At 48.4% G+C, this 19,556-nt stretch overlaps 1 protein-coding gene across 1 annotated transcript; it reads left to right on the forward strand.

Annotated features, from left to right (window-relative positions):
* Nucleotides 1-561: 561 nt before the first annotated feature.
* CDK5R2 (cyclin dependent kinase 5 regulatory subunit 2) lies at nt 562-3,042 on the forward strand. The gene has a single exon (XM_046017987.1). It carries the CDS (start codon nt 743-745, stop codon nt 1,853-1,855), a length of 1,113 nt encoding a protein of 370 aa, XP_045873943.1. The 5' UTR covers nt 562-742; the 3' UTR covers nt 1,856-3,042.
* The last annotated feature ends 16,514 nt before the right edge of the window (nt 3,043-19,556 follow it).

Here is a 19,556-nt window from a genome sequence, read left to right on the forward strand (position 1 = left end):
CCCCACAAGTCCATCATGGTGGCCGCATGGGAGGAAGGGAGGAGAGGAGAGCTAAGAGGTAATCCACCTGTGGCCATATTGGAGAAGCCCAGAGCAGTTCGACCCCGCAGGTCTTGGGGCGCCCTGGGGAAGGCACTCAATGCCCACGTTGCGCTCAGCACATAACCAAAAAGGGGGAAAGGCTGTTCCCACGGCTTCTCTGCCACCGGGATCCAATACATCAAAACAAGCTGACCCAGGGCCTTAGGATTTGCGGGGCGAAGGAGGGGCGATGTGAGGGGGAGTGGGAGCCACCAGACCCCTTTCCCTAGCTCTGACCCTGAGGAGGCCCTTGGAACCAGGGCCACCTCCTCCCCCTTTCCCCTTTTTGGCGAAGGGAAAGGACCGGAGACAGAGGGTGGGGGGTAGGGCGGGACTTGAGATTGGTATGCGAGCTTCTATTGGTCAGAGGAACTGCCGGTCAGAAGGGCAACTCGAGCGAGGATTGGCTGCGTGAGGCGGGGCGCGGCGCGGCTAAAGACGGGGTCCAAGGGGTGGGGCTGACGCTGCAGCTGGCGCAGCTCAGACTCCGAGCAACCGCCGCGGAGCAGCCAAGCAACCACCTTCCCCTGCCAGTTCCCGCGCCCGGGCCGGGGCTAGGCCCCCCACCGCCGGGTCTCCGGGGGCTGCAGCAGAGGCGGCGGCGACAGCGGCGCCGCCCGCGGTTCCCACCGGGGCCCGGGCGCCGGCCCCGCTCTGCAGGATGGGCACGGTGCTGTCTCTTTCCCCCGCCTCTTCGGCCAAGGGCCGGAGGCCCGGCGGGCTGCCCGAAGAGAAGAAGAAAGCGCCGCCCGCGGGGGACGAGGCGCTGGGGGGCTACGGGGCGCCGCCAGCAGGCAAGGGCGGCAAAGGCGAGAGCCGACTCAAGCGGCCGTCCGTGCTCATCTCCGCGCTTACCTGGAAGCGCCTGGTGGCCGCGTCCGCCAAGAAGAAGAAAGGCAGCAAGAAGGTGACGCCCAAACCGGCGTCCACTGGGCCCGACCCCCTGGTCCAGCAACGCAACCGCGAGAACCTTCTCCGCAAGGGCCGGGACCCCCCAGACGGAGGCGGCGCCACCAAGCCACTGGCGGTGCCGGTGCCCACCGTGCCGGCGGCCGCCGCCACCTGCGAGCCGCCGTCGGGGGGCAGCGCGGCCGCCCCGCCGCCGGGTTCGGGCGGGGGAAAGCCGCCGCCGCCGCCACCCCCAGCCCCGCAGGCAGCGCCGCCGGTGCCTGGCGGCTCGCCGCGGCGGGTCATCGTGCAGGCGTCCACCGGCGAGCTGCTGCGCTGCCTGGGCGATTTCGTGTGCCGACGCTGCTACCGCCTCAAGGAGCTGAGCCCGGGCGAGCTGGTGGGCTGGTTCCGCGGAGTGGACCGCTCGCTGCTGCTGCAGGGCTGGCAAGACCAGGCCTTCATTACGCCCGCCAACCTGGTGTTCGTGTACCTGCTGTGCCGAGAGTCGCTGCGCGGGGATGAGCTGGCGTCGGCCGCCGAGCTGCAGGCCGCCTTCCTCACCTGCCTCTACCTCGCCTACTCCTACATGGGCAACGAGATCTCATACCCGCTCAAGCCCTTCCTCGTGGAACCCGACAAGGAGCGCTTCTGGCAACGCTGCCTGCGCCTCATCCAGCGGCTCAGCCCCCAGATGCTGCGGCTCAACGCCGACCCCCACTTCTTCACGCAGGTCTTTCAAGACCTCAAGAACGAGGGCGAGGCCGCCGCGGGCGCCGGGGGTCCACCCAGCGGGGGCGCGCCTGCGGCCCCCGCCTCCTCCTCGGCCGCCAGGGACAGCTGCGCGACCGGAGCCAAGCACTGGACTATGAACCTGGACCGCTAGGGATTCCCAAGGGCCGCGCCCGCTCCCCGCCCCAGCCCCTGACACGCACTCGGAGCCCCCGGGACCATCTAGCCGCCGCCGCTGTTACCGCCGCTCGGTGCCGTGGCCGGAGGAGGAGCCGCCCCTGTCCCGCAGGGGAAGGTGGAGGCCAGGACGCCAGAGGCCGCGGCTCTGGATTTGCTGGGCATAGGGTGGGGGTGGGGGATGAGCGCGGGAGGGGGACCCCCAACCTCACCCTTTCTGTCTGCCTGTGCTCCCATCTCTCCAATTCTACCCAGGTCTCCTCCTTCCCTTCCGTGTGTGTCTCTAAATCCATCTCCCTCGATTTTGACCGTTTCCTCGCCTCCCTGTATCTTCATCTTTCCTCCTGTCTGCCTTCATATCTCCCTCTCTGCCTTTCCATTTTCCGTACCTTGGGTGTGTATTTCCGTCTCCATCTTACCCCCTACCCGACCATCATTGCCCCCCTTTCCCCTTTCTCTTTCTGCACCCGTGTCCCCATCTCCCCTTCTCGTTCTCTTTTCCTTGCTCCTGACATGTGTCACCATCTTCCCTCCTGTCTGCTCACCCCCACCCCCCGCCTATGTCCGCTTGCATTTCTTTCCCCTACTGAGCACCCCATATCCCCTTTCCCAGACCAAAGGGAATATCAATTCTTGATTTGGACTGACTTCGGTGCGGCGAGAAACTGCAGCCCCAGGAGCCCAGACAACAACCAGGATGGTCCTTCGCCCCACCCCCACCTCCTGTCCCTACCTTTTCCAACGTGTTGCATGCCGGGAGTTGGGGGGGGGGAGGGCTTCAGGAGGCTGAGGTTTGGGAGCAAAATCAACCTAGGAGGCCATCCCGGCGGCGGCGCCGCCTCAGCGGAAGGGCGGGAGGAGACAGAAACTCTTCTTACTCTGGGGGAGGGGTACCCCTCTTCCGTATCTTTAGGTGTTTTTGTTCCTCCCCTTTTAATTTATTTGGTTGTTTCCAGAGGGAGGGGGGAGGGAGGGTGTTGGGCCGGGAGCTGTCTGAGGTGCTGATTTGAAGCCGGACCGGGATCTTCCCGGGAGGGTACCAGGGACTGGGTTGGGCCTGGTGCCGTGTTCAAGGTGCCAATGATGCGGGCCGACGGCGCGGGCTGCACTGTCTGTCTGTCCGTCTGTCCCGGAGAGAACTATAAAGCGCTGGAAGCGCCTGCAGATGGTTTTGCGCCGGCCTTTCTTTGGGCCCCGGGAGGGAGGGAGTGGGATCAGGAGTAAAACAGTCACAGTGCAGGAGGACCCCCACAGGCCTACTGGGGAGGATGGGTCCCTGAGAACTGCTACTCTTTCCGTACCCCGCCCTCACATTGGCTTCCATTTTACAGAGAGTGAAGTAGCCAAAGGTTGAGGCCTGATGATAAAGCTGAATCCATCTTGTCTCATCTAGCTCTTCATTAATGCCCAGGCCATTTAGGGATTGAATGATGAAGACAGCAAAAGTTATACCCTTTACAAAATGGACCACTGAGGTAGAACTAGCTAGTTACGATTGCTGCTTTTCTCTTCCTCCTCCATCTCTCCCTATTATATACACTGTTTAGAGTCTAATGAGGCCTGACCAAGTCTGTACTCACCACTCTCAGGTGGGGCCTGACACACACACTCAGCTCCACACCCCTCCTCCAATCCCCTTGGTTGTTTCAAGGCCATTTTAGTCACACGCCTACCCAGGATAGCCTTGGGAAGTCCATCCCTGCTTAAGGTTCAGGCCTGGCCCTTTATCCCCAGGGAGGCTAGGACACAGGCAGCCTGGGAGACAGGAGCCTTTCTTAGGGGTTGAAAGAAGAGAACTAAGCTCTTTAGCCTGAGACTCCTGTCCCAATGCCTTCTTAGCCACGTGGCTAAGCGCCCCCATTCAGTTTCATTGGCCCAGGAGGCCTGGCTCCAGCAGAGCGCGGGCGTCTCTGACCCTAGTTGCAGCCAGACATCGAGGATGAGGAGTCAGAACTCCGCGAGGGGCGGAAGACTAGGCTCGTTCGCTGTCCGTGGTGCTGACTGGCGCGCTGTGGGCAGGGTGGGGCTTGTAGGGGCAGGAGGAGTTGCAACTCCGAATAATTTGAAAGTAGGTTGTGATCTCTTCTGGTGGCGAATTACAAGAGTCTGGCCCGAGAACCCAAGAATGCCGGCTTCCATTTGCCCTCCTAACAGGACAGACCGCGACTCTACCCCGGCCTCTGGCCAGCGCCCTTGCACCCGTCCTGGAGCCGGAAATCCCCAGTCCAGATTTGTGAATCGAATTCCGGGGGGGAGGAGGGAAGGAGAGGGAGAGTTGGCGGAAGGGAAGGCGGGAGCAGCCACCCATTGGCTGGAATTTGGCGCAGTCAGCGCGGTGCCGTCATCTTTCTGGGTTTGGGAGGGGGGAGGGAGGAGGGAGGAGCACTTAGGTCACCCCGCGGCTGTCGCCATAGTAACCAGACTGAGCGGGCGGGGCCACTTTTCCACTCTCCCCACTCTAGCGGAGGAAACAATCCTAGGCTGCCTTATTTGGAACTAGTTAGCAAGACTCCTTTATTAGAACTTCTGCGTTAGAAGAGTCTTAAGTGGGTGGGAAAGAGAAACCAGAGAGCCTACCGAGACCCCCAAACGTCCCGCTCTTGGTGGGATCACTAGGTACTGCCCCTGAATCCATAGACACAACATCCTCCCTTTCCTACACACACACACACACACACACACACACACACACACACACACACACTCCAAGAACCTGTGGTCTGGCACTTGGAGACTTAGAATGAGAAAAAAAGTCTCAGTGCGTGGTGTCAAAATAAATCTCACTTTCCTTGCCATGCCCCAAAGCATGAGCACTGCCACAATCCGATTAGGGGGTAAAGGACTGGAGAAGGATCAGCATGGAGGAAGAATACATGAAAGAATTAGTCTGCTAGGTTAAACCTGTTCAGACTCCTGTTTTCTAAGGGAGGGGTGGTCACATGGAGAAAGGCTCAGTCTTCCCAGAAGGCAAGGTGAGAAAGGAGCAAGTGCAGAAACAGAGTAAGGCGTCTTCTCTATACTGCCCAGAAGTGAACCTCAGGAAAATGAGACCAGGCTGAGGAGGGTAGTGGTGAAGAGTGCTTAGAGCTCTAGAAAGAGCCCAGCCTGGGCAAGGGGTCGACTGAGGAAAGAATGGAGATGGAGAACAGGATACAGAAACCCAGCTGGAGCCATGACTCAGCACTTCCCCTGGCAAAGGACTACTGGAGTGACTCTCCCAACACTGGAGCAACAGAGAGGGGAGGGAAGCAGGAAAGTGAATGTGTGGTTAAACAGTGATCTGACAATTTGTTGCATGGATATACAACCAAAAGCATATATTTTAACCCAGAAAGCAGGTACATATACATTTATACTGATGAAGGCTCCTTCAGACATATAACATGTACACATCGCCACTGCCTACTTCCCTGCTCCTCTTGCTGGAGCAGAGGACATTCCATCCCGAGAGCTATGCTTGCCTGTCCCTGGAATACCTTGGTATTTAATGGGAAAGGAGAAATGAAAAAAAAATCGCAGATGTGGAGGTGGGGGCGTTGGTTGTCATGGTGACTCCTTTGCCTGCCAGACAGAGTACCCAGCAACCAGTGCATCTGACAATATCTAAGGGGACATCCTGTGGCCTCAACCTATGGGGACTCTGCCTTAGGCCTCCAGATGCGCATCTCTGTAAGATTTTGACAACAGAGGCTGGCACAGCAACCCCTCCGGCCACACCACCATGACCAAGACAGGTGACAGCTAGGTATGGAGGGCTGACCATCTTCATACCCCCACTTCAAGTGGTACTCCTGATCCCTTTATACATGATTAAATAAAATTTACTGTCAGTGACCCTAAGACAGCAGGTAAATGTGGGGTAGAAAAATTGTTTCAGTTCGGTGATGAAAGATTGGGTACTAAATAGAAAAACAGGGATAGTCTCAAGATTCAATACTTTAGTTGACCTTAGTTTGATACATTGTTGAGATTTGGACTCAGTCTCTCCATTGCACTTACAGGCTGGATGGCTAACTTTTCACTCCAGCAACACCCACCCTTATTTTTTTGTTTTGTTTTGTTTTTTCTTTCCTCTATCTTAGGTTTAACCTCTTAGTGTCTGGATTAAAATTCCCCCAATCTAGCTTGAACTTTCAAGGGTTCCCCCCCCCCCCCGGATTTTCCCCACTATTTCTTTAGTAATTAGCTGCTCCTAATGTCTCTTTCTATTTGGAGATATTGCCCACAGTAGTTATTCCTTTTTCTTAAGACTTCCCCCGCCCCATTTCTTTACACCCCATGGTCATAGTCTACTGTGATTGCTATTTAGTTTCTAGTCCATAAATCATAAAATTAGTTTCTCTGTGTGCATTTTTATATATGACTACCTAAAAGGAAAGAGGGCTTATTATACATTCCATTATAATCTTTCAACATTTCACTCCTTAAAAAAATCACATGTGATCTCAGAAAAACATAGAATATCAAGAAAAGCATAAGAAAGAAGAGTAATGATGGAGGGGTTGCCCTACCAGATACTTAAATGTATTATAGAGCTAAGGGAGTTAACATATACGGCACTGACTTAGGAATAGACAACAGAATAGATATCACAAAGTTAAACTCTGGCATACATAGGAATTTAATATATGATAAAGGCACCTTTTCAAATCCATTGGGAAATATGGATTAGTCAGCACATGATTTTGTACAACTGAATAGTCATTCATATGAAGAAAAAAGGTCAATTATTCCTCATTCTTTACCGCCAAAATAAATTCCAGATTGTTGTTTTCAATGTAAAGAAAAAAGCTATAAGATCCTTAGAAGAGGAGACAGTTTCTCTTTTTTTAAAAAAGATTTTATTTATTGATTCTAGAGAGAGAGAGAGCACAACCGGCGGGGGAGGAGGGCTGCTAGAGGGAGAATCAGGCTCTGCCCTGAGCAAGGAGCCTGATGTTGGACTCGATCCCAGGACAGGACTCCACCCCCGGACTCTGGGGTCATGATCCAAGCCAAAGACAGACGCTTAACTGACTGAGCCACCCAGGACCCCCAAAGAAGAGGAGACAGTTTAAAAGTACCTACTAAAAATTTAGATGCATACCTTTGTATTCATGAATTCTGATTTCTAGTATTGACCCTGGAGAAATACTTGAATATGTGCACATAAAGATATGATAAAGATATTTTTATATTGTGTTATTGTTTGGAGAGAGATAAATTAGAATGACATAAATATTCACCAGTATGTTAGGAGTTAAATAAGCTTTGATACAGCCAAATTACTGAATACTATATTATTCAGTTAAAAAGAATGGATTAGACTAGATGTACTGAGGAAAGATCTACAAAACATATAGTACCATTGAAAGTTGCATAACAATGTGTATAGTACAATATAATTTATGCAAAAGCAAGACAAAATTAAACCTTAATTTGTGTGTGTGTATGTGTGTGTGTAATAGAAGTTGAGAAAGATATACATCACTCTTAATAAATGACTTCTGAGAGAACTGGGATTGATTTTGTCCAGAGGACATTCACCTTATCTGTGGCATTTAATTTTTACAATAAAAATGTATTAGTATGTTGTTTGCATAATTAGAAAGTAGTAGTTAATATACGGTAATAGTCAAATATTAAATAAAAATACTTAGAGAAAACAAGAAGTATTTGTTAGTATTATTACTAGTGCATCTTGGGTTGGGTGCTGAACATTTTTTTTGGCATAAACCTTGAAGGAAAAGATTGATTCATCTGACTCCATTTCAGCTTTTGAATGTTGGAAAAATAGAGAAAGAGCAACCACAAATAAGATTAAAAGACAAGTGGCAAGCTGAGAGAACATATTTGCAGCAAAATTTATTTTCAGTAGAAAATTAATCGAAACTATGTAGATGTCATTCATGCCAAAAATGTAAGTAATTAATAAATGCATAGAAAGAGACTTCGCCATTGACCAGGAAATTCAAGTCAAAAGAGTAATGGGAGATTCCATGTCTTATATTGACAAAGATTATAGAAATGGAAAATGCCAACCATGGTAAGAACATGAGATATAGACACCTGGGAGGCTCAGTTGGTTGAATGACTGCTTCAGCTCAGGTCATGATCCTGGAGTCCTGGGACTGAGTCCCGCACCGGGCTCCCTGTTCGCTGGGGAGTCTGCTTCTTCTTCTGACCCTCCCCACCTCGTACTCTCTCTCTCAAATAAGTAAATAAAAATCTTAAAAAAAAAAAAAGGAGATGTGCACTTTCTCATACTGATATATATATATATATATATGTGTGTGTGTGTGTGTGTGTGTGTGTATGTATTAGTTCAGTCTTTTTGGAGAGCTGCTTGGCTAGGGATCAAAATGTAAAAGGCAGAGTGCCCTTTGACCCAGCTTCACATTTCCAGAAATTTGCCCTAAGGTAATAAGTGGAAAAGGACATAGGGTGTTTATTGTAACATTGTCTATAATAATAAAAAAAAATTGGATGTAACAGTAAGAGATTAAGTAAATTGCAATAAATCGATATTTGTTGGGATATTATGGGCCATTAAAAGTGACACATTAATCTATATTTGTTGACATGAAAAGTGACCACGATAAAGTGAAAATATCTGGTTAAAAACAATATAATATCATCCTATTTGTGTAAGAGGGAGAGAGAGAGAGAGGGAGAGAGAGAAATCTTTAAATAGCTGCCCTCTTCATGTCATTCAGATCTTGGCTTAATAGCCACCTCTTCTTGATGAATTCATCTCAGCCTGCCCCATAGTCACCTTCCCTCACATAACCCTGATTTACTTTCTTCACAGCATTTGTCCCCCCAATTATTTTTTGTTGCTTATTTATTTTGTATCCTCTCAATAAAATGTCTGTCTTGTTCACTGCTAGATTCCCTGTACCTAGCATAGTGCTGGGCACACTGTAGGCAGTCAAAAGATCTGCACGGAATGATTCTGCGTGTGTGTGTCTGTGTGTGTGCATGTGTGCAGCAACAGACACTTTTAAGATCTTTACTAAAATATTAGTGTCGCTCTCCCTAAGTGGTGGGATTTTTAAATGATCAGTTTTACTCTCTTCTTAGTATTTTTCTGAGTTTCCTAGTTTGTTACAATGAATATTATTATTATTACCTTAAAAAGGAAGGAAAATCATGAAGAAAGAAAAAGAGGGATAGAGAAATAAGGGAGGAAGGGAGGGAGTGTAGGAGGAAGGAAGGAATTGGAAGGAAGGTAGGTAGGAGGGAGGAAAGGAGGGAGGATGGAAGGAAGGGAAAAAGTGAGGCTGGGCAGACCAGCCCTACCTCCCCCTTCTCACACATCTCCAAAGTCTCCTCACTCCTTTCCCTCTCCTCAAACTCTTTCCAAATCCTGAGAATTTAAGAACACCCTATGGTGGACAAGTAAAATTAGACACCTATCTAGCACTGTGGGCACACAGGCAGCCATTTGGTGAATGAACACACACAGAGCGTGGATACACGTATACACACTCTCAACAAGGATCCCTCAAAAGCTCTTTAAAGAACATCCCTCTATCTTTGGCATAAACGCCATAGAAGACCCATTATCCCTTATTTAAATAATAAACTTAGGGGACATTTTTCTCTTCACATGAACTTATTCACATCCTTTCTTTCAACAATGAAAACTAACACAGGGCCTGGCATTAAGTCAGGTCTCAATAAATGTGAAATAGTGACAGTTTCCATGTTTGTCTCTGGTTGTCAGCAAGTATACAAGTATACTTTCATTCTTTAATCTATTTTGGAATTTATTTCTACATGTAGCTAGAAGTAGAGTTATTAACTGTGTTTTTCCAAATGAATAATGAGTTATGCCAACTTTTGAACAGTTTTCTTTTCCCTGTAGTGAATGCGAGCTTTATCTTTTATGAAATTCCCACATATACATGGGTCTGTTTCAAAGCTCTACTCAGTTCTGTTGGTCTACCTAGCTATTCTATGTCAAACCACACCTTCAATAACTGCAGCTTTACTGTATGCTCATTGTTCTTGTGCTAAAATTGTCCAGGCTGTTCTTAAACATAGTCCAGAAGAACTTTAGAGCCAAGCCTGTCAGGGACTGTATTACTCTTGGAGACCAATTTGGACAGATTTAACATTTTGCAATATTGAGTCTTTCTATCCAGGAACAGGCTACGTGTTCTTTTCATTCAGGTTTCTTTTATATTCCTTCATGGAGCTTAGTCGTTTTCCTCATTTAGATGTTTCCATGTTTTTCATTAGCTTTTCTAGGAACATATCTTTTATTGCTGTTGTAAATCTAGTATTCCCAATGATTTCCCTTATTTTTGTAGAGTTATAGGATAACCATACATTTTTGTATGTTAATCTTATATGTTACTGGATATACAAGTTTCATTAGTTTCATGTTCATTTGGATCTGTTGGCAGCCATGCCATCTGCAAACAAGGACATTTTATTATCTTCCTTTCCAAGATTTGCATATAAAATATATCTTTTCTTGTCTTATTGCATTGACTAGGACCTTTAGCAGAATGTCCAGCGGTGGCAGGGGTAAGGTTAGAAGGGGTAAAACAGATTTGCCTTGTCCTTGACTTAGTGGACTATTTCTCATATTTCACCAACTGCTTTTTTATTGTCTTTTAAAAGTGAACATTCCATTTTGTGTATATTGCTATATAGTAAGTCATCTCAAATAGTTTTTTGGAAGTTGATAAAACCTTAATCAAAATAATTATTCAAATTGCCTGTTCTGAGCCGTGTTGCCTACATGGTCCTGGGCATGTGCAGTTTGACGATGAAGGATGGAGTAGCTGAATTTTTTCCTTTGCTACTCCTCCTCCCCCACTCTCCCCAAACATGTAAAGGCAGTGTGATGTGATGCACAGAACAAAATTTTGGAAATCAGAGGTTTGAGTCCCTATTTGATCATTAATTTAAGTTATTCAACCTCTCTGACTTTGGTTTTCTATCAGATGGAAACAAGGATTTCAGATGTGTTGTGGCTTAACAGGCATAACAATATTATTGTTGTTGGGGTAACAGCCATTGCTATGGTAATCAGCATTATTAATAAACACTGACAGAGGGAATAAGGGACCAAGACACAGTCCAGATTGGAGCCCAAGGCTGTTCTGACCAGCTCTGCTGGCCCCTGAGGCAGTGGGGTGCTCTGGAGACCTGGACCTCCCATGAGCTATCCATGACCTTGGTGACATGTGTTTACTCCTTGCTGCAGGCAAGGTTCCAGTGGGACCCACGTGCATCTCTCTAGAATGCCAGCCAAGGGACTTGCTTCAGCTGCTGGTATGTAGACATTTATGCCAACCAGGCCCAGCCCAGCAGCATTCCTGAGTTGAGGCCTTTGGGCCACCAGTCCAGGTCCGTCTTGGGATTTCACACTCTAAGGAGCCCCTGGCCCCAGGCTGGCTCTTGCCAGCAGGGAAGAACAGCTGAACCTTGCATCTATATTGTACCAGATTTGTGACCAGGGATGGGGGACAGGTGCATTTGGGGGCATCTTAGGACACTAGGCATGAAGAACCTTCAAACTGTAAGGATATGGAATTGGGTGCACACAAGCATCTGACAATGCCTTTCTTAACATCCAGGCTTCAACGTGTAATGGAAATATGTTGAGATTTGCAGCAGATTTGGGACACGCTATTTCCTCACTGTGGGACCTTGAGACTTTGCCCCCTGTCATAAAGGAATTAAAGAAGCTGTTGTAAGTATCGGGTGAAATCTTGTTTATGGATGTGTCTTGTAAACTGTAAAGTGCAGTACACATAAGGTGGTCCTGAGTTTTAGATGCACGGTCACGGATGTGGTCATTGCATACAAGTGTGTGCAAGATGGATCCAGAACTTGTCTCTCTGCCTTTGTGTGTCAAAAGTGGAAAGCCAAGGGGAAAGGGGAAAGGTATGGTGATCACAGGGAAGGAGGATGAAGTCCAGAGGTTGCCGTCAGACCACAGACCCCTTCCCTGCTTTTCCCATTCATCTCCCCATCTGGTGTCACCTCAGACATCTCCATGCTGCAGGATAAAAAAGACGGCACAGCCTGAAGCCGCCCTGATAACTTCCTGATAACATGTTGCTAAGCAACATGTCCTCCTCTTCCAGAAAAAAGAACCTGATGTTCATGCTCAGGGTCTGGCCTTCCAGGCTCCTTCAACTACTCCCCCATCTCTTAATCTCTCAGAAACTCAAGGAAGGAGCTTCTCTGACTCATGGAAAGAGACTAAGGGTAGGTACACTTGGAGGAGGTACGACTGGAGGATTGGAGGATGAGACTGGTGGGAGGGGTTTGAGCTCACAGGGAAGCTCTGTGTTCTGAGCTGGTTGATGCTGGGGGTGGGGGGTAACACTTAGGAAGCAGCTCTCTGCTCTAGACTCTTTAGGCACATGCTCTGTCCTTGCAGCAAACCAACAGGGTGGGCATAATCAGCATCTCCATTCTACAGATGAGGTCACTGAGTCTCAGAGCAAGTAGCCTTCTATGTTCCAATGAGAGTACACAAAGGCTGGGTTTGTATCCATGTCCATATGGGTTCCTTCTACTCTATCATGCCATTTGAGATAAATTCAAAGGTCACAATTGGCCACAGGACTTGTGATAGGAATTTCTCACTCTCTTTGTCTGGAACCCATAGTAAGTGCTGGATTTGGAACTTGTCCTGGGGTTGAGCTGGGGTTTGGGCATAGGCTATAGTCCCATCACTTCCTGGGCCTCTCAGAATCTTAGGATCCGCTCATTCTTCCATGAGAGATGATAAGGGACTAAGGGGTGGGGAAAGGAGTGAGCTGGCTGCTAGGTTTGAGTCATACCTCTAGCAGCACTGTGACCCCAAGCAAGTTCTTTAACATTTTGTGCCTTAGTTTTCCTCATCTACAGAGTAGGAGTAATATTAGAAGCAACTACAGAGGGTCATAAGGATTAAATGAACATAAAGATCTTTTTTTTTTAAAGATTTTTATTTATTTATTTGACAGACAGAGGTCACAACTAAGCAGAGAGGCAGGCAGGGGTGGGGAGAATCAGGCTCCCCGCTTAGCAGAGAGCCCGATGCAGGGCTTGATCCCAGAACCCTGGGGATCATGACCTGAGCCGAAGGCAGAGGTTTAACCCACTGGGATGCTACCCAGGCACCTCAAACATAAAAATCTTTAAACAGTGCCTGGCACGTAAGTGTTCAATAAGTATGAGCCATTATTATTATTATTATTATTATTATTATTATTTCTATGAGGCTTCAGTGTATAAATCTCTTTCACATCCTTAGTGGTTAAGAGAACTCACTGCTTCTGAAATGGGACTGGGTACAGAGTCTGCTCTGCCCCTTTTCACTGTGTGACTTCAGGCTTAACCCCTCTGTGCCTCATTTTCCACATCTATGAAGTGGGGGACATCGTAATGTCTATTTCAGAGGATTGTTGTAAAGATCCAATGTGATTTGGATATTAGTTATGGTAATGTTAGTTGCTATAACAAGAAATCCTGCAAACTTCAGGGAATAGTGTAACACATGTTGATGGGTGACTTCTTTCCATGGGGTTTTCAGGAACCAGGATTGAACCATGTGGTAGCTCTGCCTTCACTTAGGAATGAGTGCTCCTCTGAAGCCAGATGGCAGAAAGGAAATAAGACAGTATAGAAAAGGTGCATCCATTTCTAAGGGCTTGGGCCTGCGAGCAACACATACTATCATTTCCATTCATATTTTGTTGGCAAAAACAAGCACATGACTCCCACCAAAATATAAGGAGAGCTGGAAAATTCGACCCTGGCTGGGCAATCACTTCCCAGTGACAATCCTACTATGTGAAGTAAGGAGCATGCAATTTGGGGCAGGAGTGGGAGGAAAGCTAGCTATTTCTGCTACACTATATTCCTCCACTGAGAGGAATAATATTAGGATATTATTTGGGTAGTGGTAAGTGTGAGAAGTAGGTTAGGTGTTATTGCTAATATTATTCTTTTAAAAATTTATGTATTTATTTGAGAGAGAGAGAGCGCAGGGGGAGGGGTAGAGGGAGAGAGAGAATCTCAAGCAGACTCCACCTGGAGTGCAGAGCCTGACATGGGGCTTGATCTCATGACCCTGAGATCATGACCTGAGTTGAAATCAAGAGTCAGACACTTAACCGACTGAGCCATCCAGGTGTCCCATATTGCTAATATTATTCTTATTTAATCTACATGATGACAATGGGAAATAAGTATTAGTATTGTCCACATTTTATTTTATTTATTTTTTTAAAGATTTTATTTATTGGGGCGCCTGGGTGGCTCAGTGGATTAAGCCGCTGCCTTCGGCTCAGGTCATGATCTCAGGGTCCTGGGATCGAGCCCCGCATCAGGCTCTCTGCTCCACGGGGAGCCTGCTTCCTCCTCTCTCTCTGCCTGCCTCTCTGCCTACTTGTGATCTCTCTCTCTGTCAAATAAATAAATAAAATCTTTAAAAAAAAAGATTTTATTTATTTATTTGAGATAAAGAGAGCATGAGCGGGGGGCAGAGGGAGAGGGAGAAACAGACTCCTTCCTGAGCAAGGAACCCAACGTGGCACTCGATCCCACGACCCTGGGACCATGACCCAAATCGAAGACTTATGCAACTAAGCCACCCAGGTGCCCCACTGTCCACAGTTTAGAAGAGAAACGAAGTCTCCAAAGAGTATAGACCAATTTCCAGAGTCACAAGGCTGATAACTAGCTGGCATGCTATAATTCTAGATTCAGTATTACCGCAAGAAGAAATGGAGAATACACTGTGACCCATGTGACAGCGGTGTGACCCCATCACCAGTCAAGAGGCTGGTTCTTGGTGAAGCTCAGTAGGGCCCAGGACAAGGTCTGGATTGGCCTAGAAAAGTAGCTGGGGCCACTCAAGTTCCTCCCATAACACACGGCAGCATCTGATTGGCACTGGAGGGGAAGAGGCAGGTTCTTGCCTTGTTTTGGGTAGTTTTATTGATTTGTCTAATAATAGAAAATACTAATATACATAGCAAGGTACTTATGTAATCGTTTCATCCTTCAGCCCTATACGGTAAGTTCTGTTATTGGCAAATCCATTTTGCAGATAGGGTAATTGAGGCACAAAGTAGAAAAGCAATGTGCTTGAGGTCACACAGCTAGTAAGGGATGGAGCCAGCACCCAAGCCCAGGAAGTCAGCCGCAGAGCCCTTGTTCCTACCCCACCCCCCATACTATGTTGCCTCTGTCTACAAAGAAAGGAAAGACAGAAATAGCAGGCAGCATCCAGTGAGAAAATCCTCAGAAATAGAAAAAGTCACAGTCAATGGGACAGTGGGTCACTCGTCTTTACAGATGAAACCCTCCATTTCAAGACAGAGGAGAGTCAGGGAGAAATACCACTGACAAAACTGAGGTAGGAAATGCCACCAAAGTCAAGGTACAGTCAGACCCCCAGCCCCACCCCAGAGTGCAGTGATCTACTCCAAGCTTGTAGGAACACAAGTAAGAAGGTGAAGCCTTGCAAAAGACAAGGGGGCAACAAAACAGTCTCCGATTTGTTCTTTACCGGATGGAGGCCCTAAATAAGGACTCATAAGACAAGCTGTCAATCTGCTCTTCATAACCATCCACCTTCTGCTATGACAATCAGACAAGAATACACCTGCAGTGGGTAAGCAGCAGGTCCCATCCACATGAGGAAGAGGCTCTCCAGGAAGGCTTCTCCAGGAAGGCCCAGCGGAGGGAATCTGGTGTGATGCTGAAGACTTGAGCTCAGGAATCACGGGCTGGGCCAGCCACCTGACTTCTCTGAGCCTGAGCTTCCTCATCTGGAAGGGGAGGTAACCACCCCCACCTCGCAAGGTTGTGAACAGCTCAGAGGAGATGCCACATGAAAAGCATTGGCATCGGGCGTAGCCTGGCAGAGTCAGGTTCAATGAATGGTAGGACTGCTCTTTTTTACTATCAGCAAGTTTAACTGATACAGATTATGAACAGGTTGGGGAACAACCAGAAGTTCCATGCATTTTAAAGACATGTTAGAAAAAGATGAAGTCCAGAAAAGCAGAAGGGTCTGAGAAAAAGACAGCACAGGAGCCCATTTCGATGTCTATCTGTGGTCCCCTGAGCTAATATGTGCCTCTGTGACTGTGCAAGTATCAGGTGGTGTAGACACAGATGTTCTCATGCCACATGCTATCCAGGCCTCTGAGTCCATCTGCAAGCAGAGCTTGGTGACATGGCACACACGCTATCCTCCACCTGTGGAGAAGACACAGGTGTGTGTAATCCTGGCTCGGGGTGGGGGAGGATCCTGCAAAGAAGGTGATCAAGGGCCACTCAGGACAATGGAGAAACCACTCAGCCCTGGCAAAAGACTTGCGAGAGAAACCAGAAGACAGAAGTCCTAGAACAAATCTGAGACTTTGGCCAAGTCTCTTAACCTCTTGTGCCTTGGTTTATTTATCCTTCTAGCAGGTAAAGCGATCCCTGCCCTGTCTTCCTCCCTGATCTTGGAGGGGACCAGTAAAACAATGGATATGTAAGTGTTTTATAAACTCTGTAACAGAAGCAAATAGTGTGGGGGGATGGCAGTGGGGAGGTGGGGAGTGAGTCGTATTTTCACTAGTGACATGAATAAGGAGATGAAGAAAAGGCTCAGGACTTCAGGGATGGCAAGAGGAACTGGACTTTGGAATGGGAGAGGGAAGCAATGATAGGGTCAGGATCCTCGAAGGCCAAGGATCAAGGGGTTAAGGGTCCATGAGGACAGATCTGGATCATCAGTGTTAAGAGTGTGGCTTCGGGGCGCCTGGGTGGCTCAGTCGGTTAAAGCGTCTGCCTTGGGCTCAGGTCTTGATCCTGAGGTCCTGGATTGAACCCCACAAACTACTGCATCAGGCTCCCTGCTCAGGAAGGAGCTTGCTTCTCCCTCTCCTGCTCCTCCTACTTATATGCTCTCTCTCTCTCTCTCTCTCTCTTTGTCAAATGGATAAATAAAATCTTAAAAAGAATAAATAAAACAGTGTGGCTTCTTTGGGACTTGGGGTGGAGTAGAGTCATCTCAAGATCACAGTAGCTCAGGGCTTGGATACATCACTGAGTCAGAGCTATAGCCAGAGCTGCGATGGCCTGGAGAAGAGAACACCCATCCGTGGGATTCAGGGGCTGGACACAACCTTAGAAATCACCTTGGAGAGACATTTTCCAACTTTTTTTCTTTTTGGACAGAGAGAACCTAGGTGACCTCTGAGGTTCCACAAAGTAGAATTCTCAAATCCCTGGTTGAGCCTCATTATTTTAAGGAGACACAATGGAATCCCAGAGAAGAGATGTGGTTGCCCCAAGATGACAAAGTGAGTGAGTTGCCACACTGGGACTGGAATTCATGTTTTCTGATTCCCAGTCTTGTATCTTAGCTTCCAAACTGGCCCTGAGTGTAGGAAAAAACAGAGGGGCAGGTGGCTTTAAGGATGTGATTTCCTAGGGATTAAGAGCCTCTAATCTAGGGGCACCTCCCCTCCGCTGCTCAAGGGTGCCTGAAATCCCACCCTTACCAACTCACTTCCAGAACTTGAAGACTCTCAAGGTAGGAGACATTATCTTGTCCCTGCCTCTCCCAACCCCCTAGGGAAGGGGCTACTGAGTACTGACAACTGCCTTCCCTCCAGATCAAACTGGCACATCTGTCTATCCATAGCTTCCTACCATGCGTCCCAATACTGCCTTTTGTCACATACATCCAGATCCTCTGTCACAAGGCAGCTCTTTGAGTAACTGAGGACAGCCCTCATGTCACTTTCCCCAGTGTGATTTCCAGATTATGTCTCTCATGACAGCTTTCTCTCTTCTCACTGCCTGAGTCCACTATGCTGTCTTATGTTCTCCATCTGGTGTTCTCTCAGAGGTGTTCTCTAAACACTGTGTCCAGTATACCGGGAGCACAATGACTAGCGCAAGTGGGTCATTTCCTTCACCTTCACTCCCATAGCTCCACCAATACAACCTCAGATCACAATGATTTTTCTGCCTTCCACCTTCAGCCTCCCAGTTAATATTATGCTAAGAAGCCACTAATTTATACACAGGCTCTCCTGAGCCACTTCTTGCCATGCCTCACACTCTGACCTTCTGTCCTTTCATGTAAAGATTTAAGAGCAGGGCCTCACCCTCCTTGCCAGAAAATTTCACCTTGTTACATTTAGCCCACAATTCTTAGCAGCCCGGATCTTTCTGGATCTTGGTTCTATCTCTCTGATGAATCTGTTCTCCTTTCCAGCTTCCTGCCCCCTGCAAAGAGGCCCTTCACTCCTCTCTCCAAGTCACGGAGGCCCTACAATGTGGGATTCGTCCCCTTGGAATACGCGAGCCCGGTCTTCCACTTCATGAGGTCTATAGGGTGTAATGAAACGGAACACGCTCATACAAGAATATTAGGTGACTACAGGAGGGTACCATTAAATTCTGAAAGGCATAGTGAAAAGGAAAGGGATTATGTCAAAGAGATACGAATGGTGACCTCTGTGTAATGGGCCTGTAGGTCATTTTTCCTCCATGCTTCATTCCACCCTTCATCACTCATATTTAATGAAGGCCATATGTGTGTATCTTCCAAATTTCCTATGCCAAGTATGTGTGATTTAGAAAACCAGGAAAAAGTTAAGTGAAAATAAAATGAAAAAGAATAAACACTCTTTCCCTAGGTGGGCCTTGATCACTTCATCAACACTCTTTGGGGAAAAACATCTCAGCCCTCCTGTACCAAATTGTGCGCCTTCCATCTGCAATCCCCTTCCCACCCACAGCACACAAGAAGATCTCCTCGGCCTCCTCTGGGAGCCTAGGGTGTTCTCCCTTCAGCCAGCACCCCGCAGGAACCTTGGGAGAGAAGTACCAAGACCATGGGGGAAGGGGTGGGGGCTTGCCTTGGTGTGTAGCACAAGGTCCGAGCAATCGCCTCACACACTTGCCCAGGTGTTGTTCCATCTAACAGAACGTGTTTAAAGCAGTTTTCCCGCCAATAGTTTTTGTAAAAAGCCTCTCGAGAGAGCATAAAGGGCATGGTCCCAGTGCGTGCAGATTCAGAAGGACCTCCAGGTGGGGAGGAGAAGGGCCCAGCCATTAAGCATCTGCCTTGGCTTTAAGGGGGCCTGATCGGAGGGTGCTGGGAGGGCGTGACCCGAGGGTGCTGGAATGAAGTCCACGTCAGGCTCTCCATTCAGCGGGGAACCTGCTGTCCCACTTCCTCTGCTCCTCCCTCCATTCAGGCACACTCTCTCTCTCTCAAATAAATAAAATCTTTTAAAAAGCGGGGGCGGGCAACAGAATGACCCACTTGAGCAACTTCTAGGACTTCCTGGGAGGCAGGACCGAGGTTCCCCTTTGCCCTCCTCTTTGAAGATCAAAGGAAGCCTGGAAGCGTGCGGGGGTCCACCTGGACGCGTGGAGATGGGACACCTGAGGCTTCACCAGGCTAAGTCCTGGCGCAGCTGCAAAACCCGGCCCTGGGTTACCCTCCTTCGACCAGCAGAGGGCGCGCGCCACCCGCGAGAAGGAGGGTGCCTCACCAAGCCACCGCGGGTGGCGGAGGGTGAGGAACCCCAGGCGGAGGGGAGGACGGGGGGCGGGGAGGAAGGTTAGGGTGAGGGGATGTCTCGGTCTTTCTGAAAATCAGGAGGCAGATCCACAGAAGAGATAGCGTTGGAGATAGAGAGGCGGGGTGGGGGGGTTGTGAA

The sequence above is a fragment of the Meles meles genome, chromosome 9 (genome assembly GCF_922984935.1).
Source record: "Meles meles chromosome 9, mMelMel3.1 paternal haplotype, whole genome shotgun sequence".
Lineage (NCBI taxonomy): Eukaryota > Metazoa > Chordata > Mammalia > Carnivora > Mustelidae > Meles > Meles meles.

Excerpts from the sequence above, each read along its gene's own strand:
- CDK5R2 (XM_046017987.1), top strand. The coding sequence starts at position 743 with ATGGGCACGGTGCTGTCTCTTTCCCCCGCCTCTTCGGCCAAGGGCCGG.